Source organism: Oryctolagus cuniculus, chromosome 15, assembly GCF_964237555.1.
Source record: "Oryctolagus cuniculus chromosome 15, mOryCun1.1, whole genome shotgun sequence".
Classification (NCBI taxonomy): Eukaryota; Metazoa; Chordata; class Mammalia; order Lagomorpha; family Leporidae; genus Oryctolagus; species Oryctolagus cuniculus.
The window spans coordinates 38,650,304-38,673,337 of NC_091446.1; the positions used below are offsets into that span (position 1 = coordinate 38,650,304).

Here is a 23,034-nt window from a genome sequence, read left to right on the forward strand (position 1 = left end):
AGACTTTAATTATAATATGTTTTTGAAAAAGAGGTTAAAACAAAACAATTCATCTTTCTAAACCCAGACCTGGTACACATGAAGTGTATTTTTGCTAAACCAATGTTAAGGAGTATTAAAATAATTTTTCAACTTTTTTTTTTTTGGTTTACTTTCCTCAGCTGCAGCAACATTGTTTTCCAGTATTTTTATTCCATGAGTTCTTATTTTTAGCTGTTTAAGAAACTTACTACAAGGGCTGGTGCTGTGGCGCAGCAGGTTAAGCCGCTGCCTGCATTGCTAGCATTCTATATGGACCCCGGTTTGAGTACTGACTGCTCCAATTACAAACCAACTCCCTGCTAATGTGCCTGGGAAAGCAGTGGAAGATGACCTGAGTGCTTGGGCCCTTGCAACCCATGTGGGAGACCCGGAAGAAGCTCCAAGAAGCTCCTGGCCTCAGCCTGGCCCAGCCTTCACCATTGCAGCCATTTGGGGAGTAAACCAACAGGTGGAAGATCTCTCCCTCCCTTCCTTTTTCCCTCCCTCTCTCCTTCCCTTCCTCCCTCCTTGCCTCTCAAATAAATAAATTTTAAAGAGAGGGAGGGAGGGAAGGAGGGACAGAAAGAAATTTACTACTTCATTTTATGAGCCAGCCTGAAACCTATTATTAGCTATTCTATTACCACAGGAAATGAGTTAATTCATGTTTCAGATACTTTAGAATCATAAAATAACTATGTCAGGAATCATCTCATCAAATTTCCTAATATTCAACAGCTAAAGCAATCCCAAAATTTCTGAACAGCTCAAAAATTTTACCAAGATTCACATAGTGAACAGCAGCAGCTCAGAAAGTTTAGTGGATATTAGGTTTCCTAAATCCTAATTAGTGTTTTTCCTATTAAACAGATCCCATTATTCAGTCATACAGATTCAAAAACTATCACTTCATACACGAGGGCCTGCCTTTGTGCAAACTGTTAAACTGATGACAATAATTATTAAATGAAATACCTTGCTGTCCAGAGATAAGTCTCTCAACTCCTTTAATTAGCTTGTGTCTATGTCCATAAGCATTGATTCCAATCTCCTTCAGCTCCTTGTGTCCCATCTCAACAAGCACATCCAAAGTGATCTTACAAAAAAGAAGATAAAACTATTTAGAATGCTTACTCATTTGGTGGACATTCAAATACTGGTATTCTCATATGTGTTAGATTCATGTATTTACTTCGAATTACTTTGAGCAGCTTAGAAATGGAAACAAGTCAGTTGTTCAACTAAAATTAACTGGAAACGTTGGAGTGAAACAGCGAGTTAAGTAACAACCAAAAAATAATGATTTTCATTTAGGTTAAGAACCTGAACAGAACTAAACTGTTAAACAAAAACACACTTTCAAATTCATCACTTTTAAGTATGCTACTTTATTTTTCTCACTAAACATTTCCATCATCAGTTTACATCTACTCTTATTTACACAATGTCTTTAATGGTTTCTCCGGAGTATGTACTATACCCTTGTTCAAACTAACAAAATTATTGTTCAAACTAACACTATATTTTAAACAGAAGATACTATTTGGACTTATCCTGTCTTATTCATACATCTTCCTGAAGCTTTCCCTGCATAGTCCAGCTGAAAGTAATCTTTTCCATCTTTGAATTTCTAAAATTATGCCAAACTTTAATTCTTCACATGTTCTTTTTCTTGGTCCAACAAGTCTAAAATTTCTTTAAGGTACAAATCTGCAGTAACTGTATTTTCTGAATAAATCAGCAAATGTATTCTGACACAGTATTTTAAACTGGGACTGCTCAGAAAGGCACAGATATATTGTTGGCAAGTCCATATACCTTTCCATAGCAGTTAGCAAAGCCTAAGTTTAGAGGGAGTAGCGACTGACACAACAGAGCTGAACAGAGAGTTCAAGGATAACTTATTTCAGTGATTGAATAAGCTAAATTTTCCATTTAAGAAAGCTATTGTACTATACCACTGCTACCACTACAAAATCCACCTTTACATGCATATCATGTAAATGTAAATTCCAAGATAAGCCAAATTAGAACAGTGGCTGATTTTCAGTTTCTTTAAAACAACAACTCTCCCCAATAGCTTACACAATTCATGGCATTTGAAATATGTCCCAAATTTTCCTAGAGTTTCCGTAAAACACTAAATTGAGTTAAACAGTTAATCTACTCACCTGTTCTCTCTCAAATATGTCCATTAAATGCTCAAGTCCAAGATTCCTTACAAACTGAGTTATGCTAAAATCTACTCCTGGAACTGGAGAATAACAAAATACAGAAAAAATAAAATTTCACATCAGAAGTGTATATTTAACATTATAACAGCAAGGTTTTGCGATATTACTATGTATATGAATATGAAATAAAATATTAATAGCCACCAACAGAATACTGAACATAAAAAAATATAAAGCTATGAAATTAACAAGATAGTTAACCAATGGGGTGTCTGCAAGTTATAAAAATTAGCTTTTTGTTTTAGAATTCTGTTTGACTGTATCTTTAAAATCAGTCTTCCTATTTTTTAGGATGTAATCTAATTCACTAACATGTATATACTAACAAGTTCCACGCTGCAGGGTGAGATGAATTTTGACAGGCAAAAGGTTTGCACCTAGTGAGTAGGCAGGACTCACCATCTATGTACTTGGATGAAAAAAGTTTCATTAGAAATTCTAATAATGTAAACAATAGAGTGTTAAAACTTTTAGGTCATGTAAATTAATTTGATAGTAGCAGCTATATTTCAGGTTAAAAAAGGCCTTTTAACATTTCAAATGACAAATGTGGGCTATTTGTTATTTTTGCGGATTGTCTCACCCTCTTTTTTCTCTAAACTGGAAGCACCTTCTGTTCCACTTGAACTAACTACTGAAGACAGTTCAGAAAAACTCCCTGATAAGTTATCAAGACTGCTGGCTGCAGAAAGGCTTGATGGGCTGGATGGACCTGAAGACAGAACATCTGTGGAGGCTCCCGGGTTTCTCACACCATTGAGCACTTGAGGTTTATAGCATGAAGGCAGAGCAGAAGGGGGCATGGCTGCTGTCAGGAGAGCACTGACATCATCTGCCTAGGGGACAAGTCAGAAATGAAATCTGTCATAAACAGTTTTATTACACTGAATAAAATGTATTTTAATATATGACAAAGCCAGGAGATCTGCACCAGAATTATCACATAAAAATTATTTTAAAAAGTGAATAGGTTGATATTCAGCCAAATTACTATTAATAAATGATAATTCAGAACATCTTTCCCAAAACACATGCAATGAAATTGAAATAAAACCATAAAATGTGGCAAAGAAAGAACAAAATCCTAAGTTTGATACCATGACTGAAAAGCACTGAAATGAAATATGGAAATACCATTTTAAAATATGGAAATACCATTTAAAAAGAGCTTTCAATCCTATTATATACTCTGAAATAATTCAACCTATATAAAATGTTAGCAAACAAAATTGTCTGTATGTTATAAAATATTCAGCAATGTATTTGTTCCTCAAAACTGAGAAAAAATTTTTGTCACAAAAGTAATAATTTTCACCAAATCTGCTAGAATGAAAAAAATACCCAAATTTGCTATTCTATTTATTTAATTAGTGACACAAACATTTTTTCACAATGCTCAATCAAGACACTCATCAAGAAATAAATCAAATATTTGTTTTCATGGTTATTGCCTGTTTCAGCCCTCACCTCTCTCATCCCTCTGGTCTGTGCATTCCATGGCACTCATCGTTTGTATATAACATTTGTTTAAAGTAACAGGACCATTTATTGTGTGCTTTTTATGTACCTGATACCATACCAAGGACTTAAGTATATTACCTCATTTAATTCCTATGTTAACCACATATATTTTATCTCTATTTATATATGTGGCAACTAAGGCTTAGAGGTTAGGCAACTTACAAGACTGTACATCTATAAGTGAAAAGCAGGAATTCTAGGCCAAGTCTCCTTAATTCTAAAGCCCAGGCATGTTCTCGAGAGCCTTTTGCTTCATTGTCAATGGAAGTTGGTAGACTAATACAAGTGGAGTAAATTCCTTACGTTCACTTATAAGGTAGTTTGGAACTGCAAAGCATTTACCTGAAGATATAAAGTTGCAAACAGGGTTGGGTTACCAGCCTGCTAAGAAAAATCATTTAAACCCCAAGGTAGCTGAACTAAATCAACTGCTCACTGTAACTGGGAACAGTAGAAAGTAGTCTGTAGAACAGACACCCCTTCTTTCCTATCGTAAAAGAATTTGTTCTGGGGCAGGCATTGCAGCACAGAGGTTTAAGCTGTTGCTGGGGACGCATGCATCCTATATTGAAGTGATGGTTTTAGTTCTGGCTACTCTGCTTCCAATCCAGTTCCTTGCTAATGTGCTTGGGAGGCAGTGGATGATGGCCCAAGTGCTTGTACTCCTGCCACCATATGGGCACCCTGGATGAAGTTACTGGCTTTGTCCTGCCCCAGTCCCAGCTATTGCAGTCATACGGGGGCTGAATCAGTGAAAGGAGAATTTCTGTTGTTCTGACTTTCAAATAAATAAATCTTTAAAAAAGTTTTTTCTTCTTCCTTTTCTTCCAGTGCTCTGATCAGTGTACTCAGTGGTAGAGACAAGAGAGGCAGCTGGATCACAGTGGCTAAAGCAGAGGCAGAAGCTACGTTACAGATTCCTATACAAGCTTCAGTGGGAAGCAAAGGCTCCTTCTGTGAAGAAAACTGCACCAACAGGCTTGTTTCATGAATGATGCTGAAAGGGTAACAACTTCGAAGGAGGCAGGGTAGGACAGGAGGAAATCTCTACTGATAGCAGGCTTTGTGGCTGCACACCAGTTGGGTAAGTTTCATTATCTATATGCACAGTAACAGCATTCATAGAGGGTCTGGGCCCACTTGTTTCCCAACTAAAGGCAAGCAGTTATACTGTGTCCTTTTCCTTCCTATTTCCAAAGTATGAGTGAGGGCACATCAAATACTTCATGGGAAATCAGAATTCAAAGTTTGTATTGGTACAAAAATTCTGACATCCATGCATATAGGAGGTCTTCAAAAAATTAATGGAAAACATATATTATATATTATGAAAGAAACCATGCATGGATGTCAAAATTTTTGTACCAAAATAAATGTATTAATCTCATTTTCCATGAACTTTCTGAAGTACCTTGTTCAGTACAATGACTGACTGATAATTCTGTTATTTACTGATCTTATGAAACCAAAGAAGTTCTAAATTTAAGATTGGGCTAAAAACCAGATTTTGCCACATTCACTAAAACATTTTATATTTATCAAGAAAATTTCAAAAAGTCAGGAAAGCATTGAGATTTTTCAAAGAGCCCATCACTTACTGAAACTAAATCTAAAGGTGTTTGTCCTTCCTGATTTTTAAGAGTAGGATCAGCTCCGTGGGCCAACAATAAAGCACAAAGCTGTGTTCGTCCCTTTTGGGCTGCTTCGTGCAAAGGTGTGAAAGCCCATTTGTCCGTGGCATTGACACATGCATTGTACTTTATTAGTAAAGCTGCTACATCTACATGCTGTAAAAGAAAATATTCCTGTTACAGTCAGAAATATTATTTTAACACACTTTAAGAACTAGCTATGTACCTACTTCTACATGTTTAAATTTACTCCGGAAAGGAAAAAAATCCCTTCTTCTCAGTATCATGATTAATGGGTAGATGATTAAAATTACAGTAGACATTTCAGTAACCTGAGAAACTATGTAGAATAAAGCAAAGAACTCTACAGAGTAGGAAACTACACAGCTTGAATGTTTTCTAATTTATTCAGTGTTATAACTACTGAACATCCATTTATAAACTACCAGCCTCCTCAATTATTCAAACTAGATTGTGGAATATGAATAATACTGATTCCAACACTCAGGGTTATTTCAGGAACAATGAATTATATGAATTCCTGTGACACCAATGGGGTTTGCAAGTCACCAACAAATAAAACAAAATCATAAACACCTAACTGAAAATAAGATAGGTGCTAAGAAAGATAATAAAACAAATGATAACACACTGCATGTCACAGAGCAGGGTTACAATAGATTGAGAAGTGAAATCTGGATGTTATTTAGCTGTGTATTTACTTTGTAAAATGGGAAAGTTGAGCTAAATTCCATTTGAACTGCAATTCTGACTTTGAAAATCCTATGCATCTTTAAAGATATCAAGAACTTACCCCGTAGGATGCTGCATTATGTAAAGGAATAAGTCCTCCTTTGTCTTGGGCATTCACATCAGCTCCATGTTGTAACAAATACTCTGCAACTTCCAAATTGTTGTAACCAGCTAATTTAGAATAGAAATAAGATCACTTTTTTTTTAACCATTTATGACATTTTATTGGCATTTGACAATTTACAAGGGTCCCTGTTAAATTATACATTACACTGAGTAAGAATCATTTAGCCATCTATATTCATTCTTAATGGGTGATTTTTCTTCCTCAAGTTATACACTTCCACATGTTAATATAAAAAAATACACTCATATATATACATGCATAAAGCAGAGACATTCTGAAAAAATTTTTATGACTCTGAAATTCTTCACAAGAGTCTATTAAAAGTTTATCTTCTGGAAAAAATTCCCCTCTGGTCACAAGTTGTAAGCTTTTGATGATGACATCTATTGGTTATGAAGACTTCCAAGATTATATGGATTATTTACTTACATCTTTTAAAAACCTTCCTACCAAAGTCCTGGTTGTTCATGGTTGTTACATAGAACTTCCTGAACTCAGTATATGGTCTCAAGGGCCACAAGTCACTCAATCATATAAAAGTCAAATTAGGAACACAAATGGCCATAGAGCAGGAGACAGCAACCAGAGTGCTGCTTCAGGGCTCTAAGTCACAGGGAGATGCTTTTTGCTGTAGAGTACATACAAGTACACATCTCTGCAAGTCTGGCAGAAGAACCTGGGCTGCTGAAGCCATGCAGTAAGACTCAGCATTTTGGAAACATGTCACAATCCCTCAGGACTATCATCTTGTCAGCTATTAGGATAAGGCATGTGTGTGTATTACGTGATACATAATCACAGGTAAAAAGCAAATCTGGAACTTAACTTTATCAAAATAAAAACAGATTATCATTTAAAACTTTAAAATGGTTCAGATATTCAAATTTATTGTGATTTTTTATCCCTTTGCTGAGGAATCTAAAGAAAAGAATTTTGAAAGATCAAGCAAAAAATCAAAAACACTAATCTAAAAGTCCTTCCAGTCTCAAAGTATAGAATTTAACACTATGTAAGTGGGTAGAAATATTTTGTGTATACAACATATCTGAGGTTTACAAAGACAACATGGACTTAAATAGTAGGCTTAAGTGTTCTAGATAAGCTATAATAAAAATATAGGCTAATATGAGTATGCGCAGCACAATTTCCAGTTACAGTCATATGTTGTGCTGCATGGACTAGAAAATTCCTTTAGCTGAATAGTAACAGTTTTTCTCCATATATTTAGCACTTAACGAGTTATCACTTCCAAGATGCTCTAAAAGACAGACAGATGGAATAATCTGTGTCCTTGAACAGTGAGATTCCAAATTACATGGAGTGAGAATATAAAGGTTAAAATAATATATAACCAAAAATATCTTTTAAATGTCAAGAACATACTAAGTTACACTACATTAAGACTGAAATGCATGGAAAATAGTTATTGCACAAGTAGCAGAGATACCTGCATTACTTTTCTCTTTTAAAAAACTTTTTATTTTGAGAGGCAGAGACACAGAGCTCCCATCCACTGTTTCACTTCTCTAATGCCTGCAACATGGCTGGGACTGGAATGGGACCAAAGCTGGGAGCCAAGAACTCAGTCTGGGTCTTCCACCACTAGAGCCACTTATTACCTGTTGCCTCCCAGGGTCTGTATCAGCGGGAAGTGGAGCAGGGAATCAAACCCAGGTAGTCATATATGAGATGGGAGATTCTTAACTAGGCAAATGCCTGCTTCTTTTCTTTGTTTTTAAACCATGGATATTTATCTTAAAGTTGTATGAGTCAACTGTGCCTGTAACAGAATTCTACTAAGATATTATCTATAGTTCAGCAACTTAAGTGGCTTATTTTCTGGCATCTTCAATGTAGCTGAAACAGCTATACTGAAATCACAATACTGTATACTTTCAGGAAAAACAAAGCAAACTGTACCAACTTTTTAATGAAAACTTAGAACAAATGTTACAAACTGAACCTTATCCCTTCAAACTCTTATGCTGAAGCCCTAACCCCTGTACTTTATAATGTGAATGTATTTAGAGACAGGGCCTTTAAAAAGGTGATTAAGCTAAAATGCGGCCACTGTGGTGAGCATATCTGACTAGGTGTCCTTAACACTTGCTGACACACTGACCTTGGATTTCTAGCCTTCACAATTGTGAGAAAATAAATTGTTGTTTAAGCCACCCGGTGTCTGTATTCTGTCATGATAGCCCTTATAATCTAAAACGGTAACTTGTCAAAATTTTTAGTTTATGTAACTTTTGAAAGTCATTTTCTTCCTGCTTCTGCTTGGCAGCTTCATCAGGAGAATGGAAAGCTTTAGTTTGCTATAAGGAAGGATGTCTAAAGCAGTAGTATTTTTTCGAAACTCATTCGTCAAAGATAATTCAAACAATATAGTGACGGTCAGCTGTGATCACAAAACACATGACTGATTGGTAGAGCTTGCTTTAATTATTCTCAGTAAACGCAATGTATCACTCCTAAGGTAAACTGGAACTTTAACAGCTTCAGGTATGGCTTCCCTATACAAATACACTAGAAAGTATAATGGTGGTGATAGAAGACACCTGATTCAACTTTTCCTGGTTACAGGAAATATTTTGTTCATGCAAAATGAATCTTAGATGTCACTAGCTTAAATCCATGACACTTCATTCACTCACCTGCTAAGTGTAAAGGTGTTGAATGTCGACCTTGGGTATCACGACAATTTACATTATCAGGTGAAGATAACTTTTTAACTCTGGCTAAGCAACCCTTCTTGGCAGCATCTAGCAAAGCTGCATCCCCCCTAAGTAAATCTTGGATATCTGTATCTCCATCTTTAACAAGATCCAAAGGCGTATTTCCATCCCTGTTTTTCTTTGTAGGATCTGCACCATGCTAGGTATGTGAAAAACAGAAAAGAAACTGGCTTAAGCAAGGCTTTGGCCAATGAGAAAACAAGCAATGTAACTATATCAAAGAAAATCATTTTGAGATTAAAGTTGAACACGATTTTGTTAATGTTTAATTCACATGCAAAAAAATTATAAAACACGGAAGAGGTTAAATATTGGGTTATTATAATGTATTAATATAGTCCAAATTTTAAACTATGTTAAAAATAATGTAACTCACTAAAAATTAACTGTCATGTAAACTGTTATTACTTTTTCAGATATTAAAATAAAGTATAAAGTTATCTTCTTGTTTTTAATGTAAAATATCTATCGGTACCTATATTAAACTAGGACCATCAAATTTTTTTAAAAAGATTTATTTATGTATGTATTTGAAAATCAGAGTTATAGAAAGAAGGAGAGACAGAGAGATCTTCCATTTGCTGATTTATTCTCGGGATGGCTGCAAAGCCAGGGCTGGGCCAGGTTGAAGCCAAGAGCCAGGAGCTTTTTCTGGATCTACCACATGGGTAGCAGGGGCCCAAGCACTTTGGCCATCTTCTGTTGTTTCTCTTGGGTGCATTAGCAGAGAGCTGGATCAGAAGTGGAGCAACCAGGACAGGAACTGGTACCCACATGGGATGCTGGTGTTACAGGCGATGGCTTTACCCACTACACCACAACGCCAGTCCCTTGTATCATCAATTTTATCAATGCTAAATAGATTTGGCTTGTAAACTACATAATTCATCACATATTTCAAGGTTAAAGTGCTAAACAGGAAAAATAAGAATAATCACAGAACTAGCACAGTATGGTAATTGTCTGTATATAAAACTAAGTGTACTTGTAGATTAAATATGAAATATATTACTGACATTCATTCTGAAGTCTAGGTACAGAATTAGCTGACTTTGCCTTTCACCCTCTTACTAATTTTATAATAGTTACTTGAAAAATCATAAAACATATTCTGTGTAATTCTCATGGTCCACAGTAAGTACTTCTATGTACCTGGAGTAGAAGCTTGCAAATTTCATATTTTCCTTTTGCTGCAGCTTCATGTAAAGGTGTAAATTTCCATAAATCGGCTACATTAACTACTGCTCCATGCTTAACAAGAAGTTCTGCAACTTCATAATGTCCATAAGAGCATGCATTGTGCAAAGGTACAAGGCCTCTGAAATGAAAAGTGAAATGATCAATAATACCACAGAACAACGTGTTTTACTTTGAATAATATATAACTGATGAAAGATTTTTTGTAAGCTGAGCAAGAAAGTATCTGATTAACTTCTACAGAACCTAAATCTATAGAAAACAGAAATGGGAGTTCCTTTAGGAGTCTGGGGAGAAAATTAAAGTATTTTAAATGCAGAGAGTTTAACAAACATTGAAATATATACTCAACATCTGGATTCATAAGTTTAATGAAAACTAACTTTAACATAAATTGAAGAACTTGAATATCTTCAATGAAAACAGAAATGTACATGAAAAATCAATATATTTGTGTTCATATCTCTCTGACCAGTATATAATTGCAAGGCATTAGGCAAATACATCTTCATATAAAATGCTAACCATGATAAAATCTTAAATAGATTTAAGAAGCTGTATTTAAGCCAATGTTAGGAGACAGACTTCCCTGGCAGAGGAGAGAATTTTAAACTATCATAAAAATGTTTTCAGATTTTCCTAAAAATGTCAGAGAAAGATACAGAAAAGAGAGGCAAGGCAACTGCTGGTCCTTACCCTTTGTCTTTAGCATGCACATCAGCTCCATGTTGTAGCAGATATTCCACCACAGAGACCCTGTTATACCCAGCTGCAAAATGCAGTGGGGTCGACTGACGCCCTTCAATGTCTCTGCAGTTGACACTCTGAACAGTACACAGTTTCTGTAAGAGGGAACAAGTGCACACACGATGCTACATATTTGTGTTTCAACTCATTTAGCAGAAAATTCATGTTTCTGAATTATTTGTATATGCAGAGGTACATGAGATCACAGCAGCACCAGCAACATTGAGGGGCTTATTAAAAATCCACAATCTCAGACCTTTACCCTACTGAGTCAGAAACTGCATTTTACAAGACTCTGAGGAGATCTGTAAGCACACCCAAGTTTGAGAAGTATTACTCTAGACGCGTTTCTCACAATTGCATGTGCGTCGGATTCCTGCCCCATTATTTTCTAAATCAGTGCGTCTGGAGTACGACCTCCAAGCTTATATTTCCAACAAGTTCTCAGGTGATGTTGATGCTGCTAGCTGTGAAACTACATGTAGAGAATCACGCCACACTACTGGAATAAATCAACCATCAGAGTGCTAATGGTTATGATTTTATCTTTGGAAAAATTAAGGAAACAGTCAGTTTTCTATGTTCTTGGTTCAACTGAGGAAGCCTAGCTGAAAAAGGCTTCCTTTCCAAAGCTGCAGTGTACAGATGTCAGTGTCCCCATGCTTCACACAGACACCTGCCTAGAGACAGTAAAGAACAGAGACGCTGACAGAGGTACATTTCTAACAGGTGATTTTAGAATAAGTTGACTCCGATGTCTACCACAGGCAGAGGTGGCCTTTCTCAATGCAGTGGCATTATTTTGTTCTCCAAGGCCAATTCCTGCCCCAAACTTCATCTCTTCTATCTCTTCCCCTAGCCTCCTTCCAACTTTAAGGAAACAACTTCACCTTTGATATTTTGTTTACTAAACATGATTTCATGTTTTTTTTTGTGAGAGGATGGGCATTTATAGTTTTTTTTTTTATCATTCTTCCTCTCTGCCACAAAAATCAGCTAATTGCCCTTCAACTATTTGCCTTTAAATTTTCTTCATTTCTCTTTAAAATGAAATCAGCTCACAACCCTTTAATTCAAGCAATCTGCTTCTCCACAATTCACTGGTAAAAGAAACAAAATCCTCCTTTCAATATCTTGTTAGTCTATAACATAAGGAGAATTAAGATGAGGACAAAGCATGTCAAATTATAAGACTGTATTAAAGTATTTTTCTTTAAAAATCAAAAAAGTTGCTTGAGCTGTGTATACTATCTATTCAGATAAAACAGGAAAGAATCACATAGATTTTAAATTTTCTATTATATGAGAGGTAGAAGGTGAGCAAGCTACTTGTGCCAAGAACTAAGTCAATAAACACAGCTCTCTGTGACTTATTGTCTGTCAGAAGCCTCTCAAACAGGACCAGCACTGACATGAGAGTCTGTCAGGTGCAAAAAACAACCAAGACTTTCTCTTCTACTAGCTATGGAAATTAAAGTTAACATTATTACATTACTGAAGAATTATTTAACTCATGAAAGACGGTGAGTTAAATTATATTAGTTGAATTGTAAAACAGTCTTGCTTTTTCAAAATGTCAAGTTTCTGAATGAGTTACTTGAATATACAGTTTCTGAAGGAAAACAAATTTCTGGTAAGGCAGTCAGACATTATACATGTTTCTACAACAAAAGCCAATGAGTTAAAGATTATTAGGAGACAGTGGCTCTGGCATGTGGTAACACTGAATTATTACAGTACAAATACTAGATATAGAGTGGTAAAGGAGGCAAAGAAAAGAAAAAACCTAAAGAAATCTGGTCAGAAGTGACACACTGTTCTTTTTTCCTATGTTTCATAATTAAACAATACTGGACAACAACTTTATTGGACAAATGAATAGGTTCTTTAAACAAAACCCATTTGATATTACATGAAGTTTATTTAATTTGGGAATGTAATATTTACTGGAATGTATTTCTTTTTCTTTCATTACTCAGTACTCCTTTTGTGCAGAGAATTACATTATATTATTGACCTTTTAAATTATGGCACAAAAAATAAACCAGGCTCTTCATTCTAACAATACAGATTGATTGAGCAATGTCACAATAAGAAACTCAAGAGTTAAAACACAAGAACGTATCTTACTTTTACAGTTTCTACATCTCCAGCTTTTGCAGCTTCCAGCAATTGTCTGTCTGCTTCTGAATTACCTAATGGGATACCCTCTAGAAAGAAAACAGGAAGAGTGATTAATTTCTATTTAGAAAATGAGGCCAAGCTTTAAGGGAAGCATTTTTGTTAGAAAGTACTGTTACAGTTTGGTAGATTATGTAGGAAAGCTCCATGATAATGGGGAAAAAAACCAGCATGACTCTCTTAAAATTCTTTTTGGAAGATAATACATATAAATCAAAAATATATGATATCAAAAGTGACTTATGTGATTTAAAAGTATTTAAATGATTAAAAAATTTTAAGTGATTAATACCACATAAAGGTATAAAGAAACATAAATTATGTGATCAAAGATGGCCTGCTCTGTAATGAAGCCATGTGGAATGGGGAGAAAGTATTGTATCAGGAGAGCAATGGCCAGAAGTCTAACCACAGCTGTGCCATTAACTAGCTATGTGAACTGGGCTAAGTCATTTCAATTTCCTGAGTCTCAGATTTTTTCCAGTTTTAAAAAGAGAAGTTGCATTAGAAGATATCTGAAGCCATTTCCAAATCTGAAACTTTGTTTTTGTAGCTCATTTAAGATCTCTGTAAAGGAGAAAACATTTACCATACACCTTAGAACAAAATAAACTAGCTGGATTAAAGACTCAAAAATAAAATGTTAAACCCTAAAAGGACTAGAAGAAAACAAGGTAAGTGTTTTTGTATCTTGGAATAGAAAAGCTTCTTAGAACAACCAAAGGCAGAACCAACAAATAAACTTGATTTGGAAAAATATTTGTCAGAAAAATATTTATACCATTAAACAAAGTTATAAGGCAAAGGATAGAATGGAAAAATTAAATGGCAACATGCTGCACCTTAACAGGAATTTAATATACAAGGTATTCTTTTTTTTTTTTTTTTTGACAGGCAGAGTGGACAGTGAGAGAGAGAGACAGAGAGAAAGGTCTTTCTTTGCCGTTGATTCACCCTCCAATGGCCGCCGCGGCCGGCGCACCGCGCTGATCCGAAGGCAGGAGCCAGGTGCTTATCCTGGTCTCCCATGGGGTGCAGGACCCAAGTACTTGGGCCATCCTCCACTGCACTCCCGGGCCACAGCAGAGAGCTGGCCTGGAAGAGGGGCAACCGGAATAGAATCCAGTGCCCCAACCGGGACTAGAATCCGGTGTGCCAGCGCCGCTAGGTGGAGGATTAGCCTAGTGAGCCGCGGCGCTGGCCTACAAGGTATTCTTATAAAACCCAAGAAGGCCTAAACAGACAAGTGGGCAGAGAATATGAACAATTTGCACACTCAGAAGAGTAATGACTAAAAAAACATTAAAAATATGTTCAAACTTACTCAAACATGAATTAAATCTTTCTTTTATCATCTACTAGTACTCAAAGAAGGAATGGGGGGGCTACAATGACCACGTATCTATAGTTTGCACTAAAAATTACCAATTACTTCTGTAATTCACACGTGCGTATTCACTTAAGAAAAACATGACAAGGGAAATACGTCCTTTCATACACTCTGAGTGGAGTATAAAATGACGCAACTTTTCTTTTTTATTTATTTATTATTTTTTTTTTTTGACAGGCAGAGTGGACAGTGAGAGAGAGAGACAGAGAGAAAGGTCTTCCTTTGCCGTTGGTTTACCCTCCAATGGCCGCTGTGGCCGGCACGTCGCGCTGATCTGAAGCCAGGAGCCAGGTGCTTCTCCTGGTCCCCCATGTGGGTGCAGGGCTCAAGCACTTGGGCCATCCTCCACTGCACTCCCGGGCCACAGCAGAGAGCTGGACAGGAAGAGGAGTGAATGGGACAAAATCCGGTGCCCCGACTGGGACTAGAACCCAGTGTGCCGGCGCTGCAGGTGGAGGATTAGCCTAGCGAGCCGCGGCGCTGGCCAAAATGGCCCAACTTCTCTAGAAAGTAATTTGACAATTACATGCTACTCTCAGATCTGGAAATTACAGTTCATTTATTTATTCTAACAAACTCCTGGAAAGGTAAGTGAAGCTATATGTAATAGTACTGGCATAACATCTACAAGACTATAAATTCTTCACCAAGCAACCAAACAGGACTAGTGTTATCATCCCCCAAAATGACACTGAAACTGATGTGTGGGATACAGGAAAGTAAAGGGATTCCTAAAAGCAGTCTTGTAATCCAGTTCTGACAGATCCCGAGAGACAGTGTCAACCTGCCTTCATCTTTTCAAGCAGTGTTTCTCAAAATGTGGCTCCCAGATCACAAGTATGAATACCATCAAGTTTGACTATTAAAAGACAGAAAAGGTTTGATCTATTACATTTCTTCTCATCTGAATATCAAAGATATTCCATTAATTTCTTAAAAAAAAAACCTAGAGATATAGGCAACGATACTTTAAAGGTTATGAGATCAGATTTCTAGGATGAAATGTTTATGCCAAGTATATACTGATATTTGATCTAAGTATTCTAAAATATAATGAATACAAGTACATTCAATAGTTAAACATGCTCTAGTAAGTTACAGAGTCGATGACCTTGTGCAAACTCTACATACCTTTAAACATGCAGGATCTAAAAAGGAGTGAAGAAGCAGGACTAGGTCTTAAGAGTCTTAATTATCATTAGGGTTGCTGTCCTAACAGATCCGTACTCTTCTAAGCTTTCCTCTTTAAAAAAAGAAATAGCAACTACTATATCTTACTCTTAAAAGCTTTCTTGACAAAAACTTGAAAGCTATCTATTTACTCAGAAAAACTGGGTAGAAAATGCTAATGAAGCAAAATCATAATTATGACAATGGCATCTGGGAACTGAGTATGAGCTGATTTAGGGTATAATGAGTGAAGTCACACCTGACATGTGAAAAATTTTAAAGGTTAATTAAAAAAAAAATTAATATCACGGAAACGTTCAATACCTTGAAGCAGCTGCTGCACGTTTTCATTGCCCATCTGTAAGGCAGTAAAGCCCTGAAGAGATATAATGTTTGGATCACACCCATAGCTCAAAAGTAGGCGGCATGTTTGCAGATGACCACAATGTGCAGCTCTGTGTAGAGAAGTCTGACCAAGATTATCCAGAGCATTAACCTTAACAATGCAGAAAAAATTGAAATTAGACAGCAGTGCACAGTTTAAATCATGTACTTAATGTTTGCTACTAATTTAAAAATCTCAAACATTCTTTTATGAAGCCCATTATTCTGTGTCAAAACAAGTATTTTTCTTCTCAAATCTAGAACAGAAATTCATCAATTCCCTGAAGGTTGACATCAGAAGGAAGATCCTCTTTTGGGTTAAAAACCTGAGATGTTGGGGCAGACTATTTAGCCTGTGTCCTGTAGTGGAGTGCCTAGGTCTGATACTTGGCTCAGGCTCCTGACTCACCCCAGCTTTGGATTAATGCAGATTCTGGAAGGACAGTGACAGCTCAAGCTGCTGGGCTCCTGCCATCCATGTGAGAGACCTGGACTGGTTCCTGGTTCCTGGCTTTGGCCTGGCCCAGCCCTGGCTATTGTGGACATTTGAGGAGTGAACCAGCAGATAAGGAGCTCTCTCTCTCTCCCTCTCAAAAAGTGAGATGTTGAGTAACAGTCATGTTTAGCATTAAAGCATTCATATTCATAGATACAACATATTTAGAGCTAGACACTGCCTCAGGAAGTTGAATATATGTATTTTTATGGATTTCTGGGGCCTAGAAATGTCTAGATTGATCTCAAGATAGGTAACAGCAGCAAAGCCAGATAGAAATTAGCATTAAAACACTCATTTCTATGAGCTTAATCTTCTACCTTATTTATCATGTAAAATATAATAATCTGTATAAAGATACCATGATATATTCACAATGGAATACTTTTCAGCAATAAAATGGAAAAACTATTGATATGTGGATGAATTTCTATAACATTACACTGAGATGAATAAGCACATCCAAAAGAGTACATATTATATATGCTAAATTGATCTTCTGTATATAAAGATAATTGAAAATTAATCTTGATGTGAATGGAAGGGGAGAGGGAGTGGGAGAGGGGAGTGTTGTGGGTGGGAGGGAAGTTATGGGGGGGGAAGCTATTGTAATCCATAAGCTGTACTTTGGAAATTTATGTTCATTAAATAAAATATATAAAAAAAGAATTAAATAAAAAACTGGAATTTAAAAAAAAAAGAGTACATATTATATGATTCCATGTATATGAAGACCAGGAGGAGCAAGTATAATCTATGTCAGAAAAAATTCCCAACAGACACCATTTGAGGACACTGCCTCAAACAATTGTCTCTGACATGGGCTAAAGTTCTGTATCTTGACAGTAGTTCTGGTTACACAGGTGTATGCATTAGTCAAAATTCAGCAAATGCACATGCATCTCACTGCTTATGTATGCTTTATACTGAAAGAAAAAATGGAAATAAATATTGAACTCTAGTTGATATGCACGCTGATGGCTGGGGGGAGTACATAGTAAACTGCAAATCTTTCTGTGACGTGCCAAAAAGAAAGATACTGATAGATGGACAGAAGAAACTGACGGATATGTACAAAACAATTAAGTCAGTGATAGAATTGAGGTGGCATGTATAAAGTTATTTACCGTAAAATTTTTTGAACTTGCTCTATCTTTGAAATTTTTCACACAAAAAATCACCTGTTAAGACTCCTCTATCTTATCCCTACCCTAACCTCCCCACCATGATTCTTCAAAAAATAACTGAGAAATAAGGTTCCCAGTAGTCAGTCCTTTGGCTACTAGTCTATTCCGAGACACTGGCCAGTTCATACTCAAGGAATCAAATATTTAAACAGGAATATAACAACAACTTTTTAATGACCTAAGAGTAGACTTTGAACACCTAGTCTCTGCACTTACAGACTCTAAAAAATAGATTTAAAATGCTCAGGACAATTAAGCTATTTACTCACATACCGAAACTCATTGAAATATGTAAAACATGTACCCGAAAACATTATTTGGGTACCATTTTGTGTTAATATTAAGGTGCCACATGGTCTTGGTATGCCCAGGACTTTCCTGTTTCAGCACTGAAAATACAGTATTGCCAGAAATCCCCAAGTACTGGACAAAACTGGATAGTTGGTCATCCTAGTCAAGACTTTCACTGAGTTTTACAACTCCAATTTAATATGCATCCAAATATTCTTTCAGTAATATACTATATGTACAAAAAGAACAACGAATAAAGTTATAGGACAGAAAGATGAATGAGATATGCCAGTCAAGCAAAAGTATATTTTATTCAGTAATTTACCAGGAAAGATAAAGATTATACATTATTAAGAATTCCCCCAAATGAAAGAGAGGTTAAGGATAGTGAAAAGAAGTACAAAAATAAATCAGAGAATTGAATGAGTAGAAACTCAAGGAAGGACAGATAAGAAAACCATTCTGCAAAATCCATGTAGGAAGGGGCAGCTGCATTCTTTCTCTGTTACATACTAAATTTCTCTTAAAGATTTTGTCTGAAGAATGCAAGGATCTGCAACTGAAAACTGCTACTTCAGGAGATTGTCATCTTTCCCAATCTGAGATACTATGTATGGCTTTTACTAAGTAATTTTTTTTTTTTTTTTTTTTTGACAGGCAGAGTGGACAGTGAGAGAGAGACAGAGAGAAAGGTCTTCCTTTTTGCCGTTGGTTTACCCTCCAATGGCCACTGTGGCCGGCGCACCGCGCTGATCCGATGGCAGGAGCCAGGTACTTATCCTGGTCTCTCATGGGGTGCAGGGCACAAGTGCTTGGGCCATCCTCCACTGCACTCCCTGGCCACAGCAGAGAGCTGGCCTGGAAGAGGGGCAACCGGGACAGAATCTGGCACCCCAACCGGGACTAGAACCTGGTGTGCCGGCGCCGCAAGGTGGAGGATTAGCCTAGTGAGCCGCAGCGCCGACCACTAAGTAATATTTTTAAAAGCTCATGGGTAAGAAATGACGACTTCTAGACTTGATGAAAACATAATTAATTGAAACAATTTGTACACAAATGGCAACTAAAGAACAGTTAAATAGTAACACGGGGAGCTAATGTTTTAAGTCAACTTATTTGAATAATTTATCTCCCTCTATTCAGGTTTTTTGGTTTAATTACAGACATAACAGAAGGTAAGGAAGACTGTTGCTGGTAAGTAACAGGAGTTATCATGGGAACCAAAGAATAAAAGAGGTAAGTAAGAAAAGATAAGATGACAGACCACAATCAGTATGGCTAACTGAAGATTCTTGGTTAGATAAAGTCCTTAAGAAAAAGTTACCCAGAGGACTGTTCTTCAGTATAGATTAAGAGGGGGAAAAAATTGGGGAGGAATACTTCTTAGAAAGTAAATGGCTTAGGAAGTTAGTCATTTCATCTGCTACACAGAAAACTCACCGCATTATCAAAGATTACCAAAAAGGAAGTATACCTTTGCTTCATGCTTCACCACGACTTCGACAACATCGTTATGAGCCTTCTCAGATGCAACATGCAGAGGAGTCAAGAATCTTAAAAAGACAAAGTCAACATACAGTTAAGTGTGTTTTCCAAAAAATAAAATGTCAATAATAATCAGTTACTGAAAGTATACTTACTCCTTAGTTTTTTCATTGATGTTTGCTCCTTTTCTTAGTAACAGTTCACATATTTGCTTTCTTTTGGGATATGGAGATGCAGCAGCACAATGCTAAATAATTTAAATTGCAGCATTAATCAAGGACTATACAGAATTCATTTTTATTCAAGAACACTTGTGTTCTCAATTAAGAATAACTGAGAAGTCATTTAACTTGTGCTTTATTTTTGACTTAACTTTGAGCCGGCGCCGTGGCTCAATAGGCTAATCCTCCATCTTGCGGCGCCGGCACACCGGGTTCTAGTCCCGGTCGGGGCGCCGGATTCTGTCCCGGTTGCCCCTCTTCCAGGCCAGCTCTCTGCTATGGCCAGGGAGTGCAGTGGAGGATGGCCCAGGTGCTTGGGCCCTGCACCCCATGGGAGACCAGGAAAAGCACCTGGATCCTGGCTCCTGCCATCGGATCAGCGCGGTGCGCCGGCTGCAGCGGCAGCCATTGGAGGGTGAACCAACGGCAAAGGAAGACCTGTCTCTCTCTCTCACTGTCCACTCTGCCTGTCAAAAAAAAAAAAAAATAAAATAAAAAAAATATTTTTGACTTAACTTTGCTTCTCAAAGACCTGGTATTAGATAGAATGCTTAACAATTTTCAAATTCTGACAGGGCCTAAAAATCCTATCTACCCAGATTATATTTGTTATTAAATACTCTTATCAAGCTTTATAGCTGTCCTATATCTTTAAAAAAGGCACTACTGATATGAAAAGAAACTTAATGTGACCAAGATCCCTTTCAAAACATGGTGTTTCTGTTTTAAAAATTCAGAAAACACCCCAAAGGCTGGTGTTTCTTTACATGAGGAGATAATAAAGTACTCAACAGCTCTGAATTCTGCAAACAGGACTGATGAAATAGCCAATAAGCTGAGAATTCTCTCTCTTAAGTAGCGGCTCCAGGATAGCTTGGATTACCTGCCTGGCAAAATCAGTGGTAGAAAATGATACACTCTACAATTTGAGGCTGCAGCATCTATATCTGTGATGTATCAAGGAGAGGAGCAAGGAAGTATGGACTTGCTGGTTATAAACCTAAGAAAAATCTTAAGTTCATGGCCTGTATCTCTGAACCCCTGACAGGCAGAATGATACTCATTCACAACAAGTGTTCAATAATCTCTGAGTGATGACTAAGTCAATCTTTATGTTCAAATTGAAATTTGAAAACCCATAGAATAAAAGGTCTGGATAATTTTTAATGAAACTGCTCTATACAGTAGACATGAAATTTGTTCTCTGGTTATAATCCTCGTGATTTGCTGTAGAGTCTTTGAAGCTGTCAACAAAATCATTCCTTTAACCTCATTAAATAAAACCATTTCTAATTGGTGAACATAGTTCCTTTGGTATGTTAAAGTAATGACCTCAGGATATTTACCAGGAGAACACAGAGGATGGAAATAGTGTATTTCCAAGAATTCTTGATTATATTTCACTCAGATTCCATCTCTATTCCTCTGCATTATCCTGGAATATGGCCTGTAATCGCTGGAAACCTGAAGGAACTATTCCTGTCCAACTACCTACCGATACTTGACTCCTAGATTGTTGTAAGGTTATTAAGAAAAATGAGCTCCTTAAATAGCTGGATATTTAGGGGGAAAACAATAAGAGTACAACAGTCTCCTCTTATCTGCATTTTGTTTCCCATGGTTTCAGTTACCTGTGGTTAACTTTGGTCAGAAAATATTACATAGAAAGTTCCAGAAATAAACAATTCCTAAGTTTTAAACTGTGCACCGTTTTGAGCAGCATGATAACATCTTTTGCCATTCCACCTGGGATGTGAATATTCCCTTTGTCCAGAGTAGTCACACTGTATGAGGTACATGCTACCTTCCCAGTAGCTCACAGTAGCTGTCTTGATTATCAGATCAGCTGTCAAGGTATTCTGGTACTTCTGCTAAAGAAATTCTTATTCTGATTAATAGTGGCCCTGAAATATACGAGTAGTGATTTTGTGATGCTGGCAGTTTAGATATGCCAAAGAGATGCCATGAAGTGCTTCCTTTACATAAAAGGTGAAAAGTCTTTACTTAATATGGAAAAGGAAAAAAAATTATATGATGAGGGTACTAAGATCTATGGTTGCTGCTAATCTCTTGCCATGTTTAATTTATAATTAAGCTTTACTATAGATATGTATATTTGGGAAAAAAACAGTATATGCAAGGTTGGTACTATCCACAAGCATAAGGAATCCACTGAGGAGTTTTGGAACATTCCCTGCGGATAAGGGTGCATTAGCTTTTCAGACTATAAAATTTTCCTTGTCAGTCTTCTCAAGTTTCTCTGCACTATAATACTGTTATTTTATTTTTTAATTAACATTTCTCATTAGTTTATACCTTTGCTATTTTTATTTTACTGGAATGTTTTCTACAAGTAAAGTACCAAAAAGGTCCAAAACGTGTACATAAATACGTTTCTACATAAATTTCACAGAGTTTATACCATGGCACAAAGAAGAGAATTGTAGTACATAATACAATAGGACTTTTCCTTTAAATTTCCACTTTTAAGATGGCCTCTGACTACACCATCTCTCTCTTATCTTTAATCACCCATTCTTGATGGCTCCCAACCTTTTCTCACTGCTTTTCCTTAAGACTTTTCTGCTCATATTTACTGCTATAGCTCCATAGGGCTCTTACTATCTTTATCAGGGAAGAATACTCTAAGATACTTTACCCACACTGCAGATAAAACTTTGCATTAAAAAAAAAAAAAAAGGCAGCACTGGAAGGAAATACACCAAGTGTGTGTGGTTTGTTTTTTTTAAATTTGGATGGTGATATTTTCTTTTTCACCATTTTCTGTGGGTTCCAAGTTTTGTTTTCTTTTTTTTTTTTTTTTTTTTTTTTTTTTTTTTTTTTTTTTTTTTTTTGACAGGCAGAGTGGACAGTGAGAGAGAGAGACAGAGAGAAAGGTCTTCCTTTGCCGTTGGTTCACCCTCCAATGGCCGCCGCTGCAGCCGGCGCACCGCGCTGATCCTGGCAGGAGCCAGGAGCCAGGTGCTTTTCCTGGTCTCCCATGGGGTGCAGGGCCCAAGCACCTGGGCCATCCTCCACTGCACTCCCTGGCCATAGCAGAGAGCTGGCCTGGAAGAGGGGCAACCGGGACAGAATCCGGCGCCCCAACCGGGACTAGAACCCGGTGTGCCGGCGCCGCAAGGTGGAGGATTAGCCTATTGAGCCACGGCGCCGGCTCTCAAGTTTTCTACTATGAAGCATAACTTTTATAATCCCTCCCCATAGCAAACAATATGTATTATCTATGATAATAAAAGATC

At 36.8% G+C, this 23,034-nt stretch overlaps 1 protein-coding gene across 4 annotated transcripts in view; it reads right to left on the reverse strand.

Annotated features, from left to right (window-relative positions):
- TNKS2 (tankyrase 2) overlaps window positions 1–23,034 on the reverse strand; it is a 65,473-nt gene that overhangs the window by 14,240 nt on the left and 28,199 nt on the right. For 2 of the 4 annotated variants that reach the window (XM_008270190.4, XM_002718506.5), the window contains exons 10-21: window positions 19,709–19,800; window positions 19,543–19,621; window positions 16,035–16,206; window positions 13,100–13,179; window positions 10,919–11,064; window positions 10,178–10,343; window positions 8,945–9,164; window positions 6,222–6,331; window positions 5,375–5,563; window positions 2,839–3,091; window positions 2,193–2,275; window positions 997–1,117 (exon numbers count right to left, since the gene is read on the reverse strand). In XM_008270190.4, the coding sequence (XP_008268412.1) occupies window positions 997–1,117; window positions 2,193–2,275; window positions 2,839–3,091; window positions 5,375–5,563; window positions 6,222–6,331; window positions 8,945–9,164; window positions 10,178–10,343; window positions 10,919–11,064; window positions 13,100–13,179; window positions 16,035–16,206; window positions 19,543–19,621; window positions 19,709–19,800 (1,711 nt within the window). The remainder of the gene's footprint in view (window positions 1–996; window positions 1,118–2,192; window positions 2,276–2,838; window positions 3,092–5,374; window positions 5,564–6,221; window positions 6,332–8,944; window positions 9,165–10,177; window positions 10,344–10,918; window positions 11,065–13,099; window positions 13,180–16,034; window positions 16,207–19,542; window positions 19,622–19,708; window positions 19,801–23,034) is intronic. The other 2 variants (XM_070057626.1, XM_008270191.4) reach the window with 1 other exon arrangement.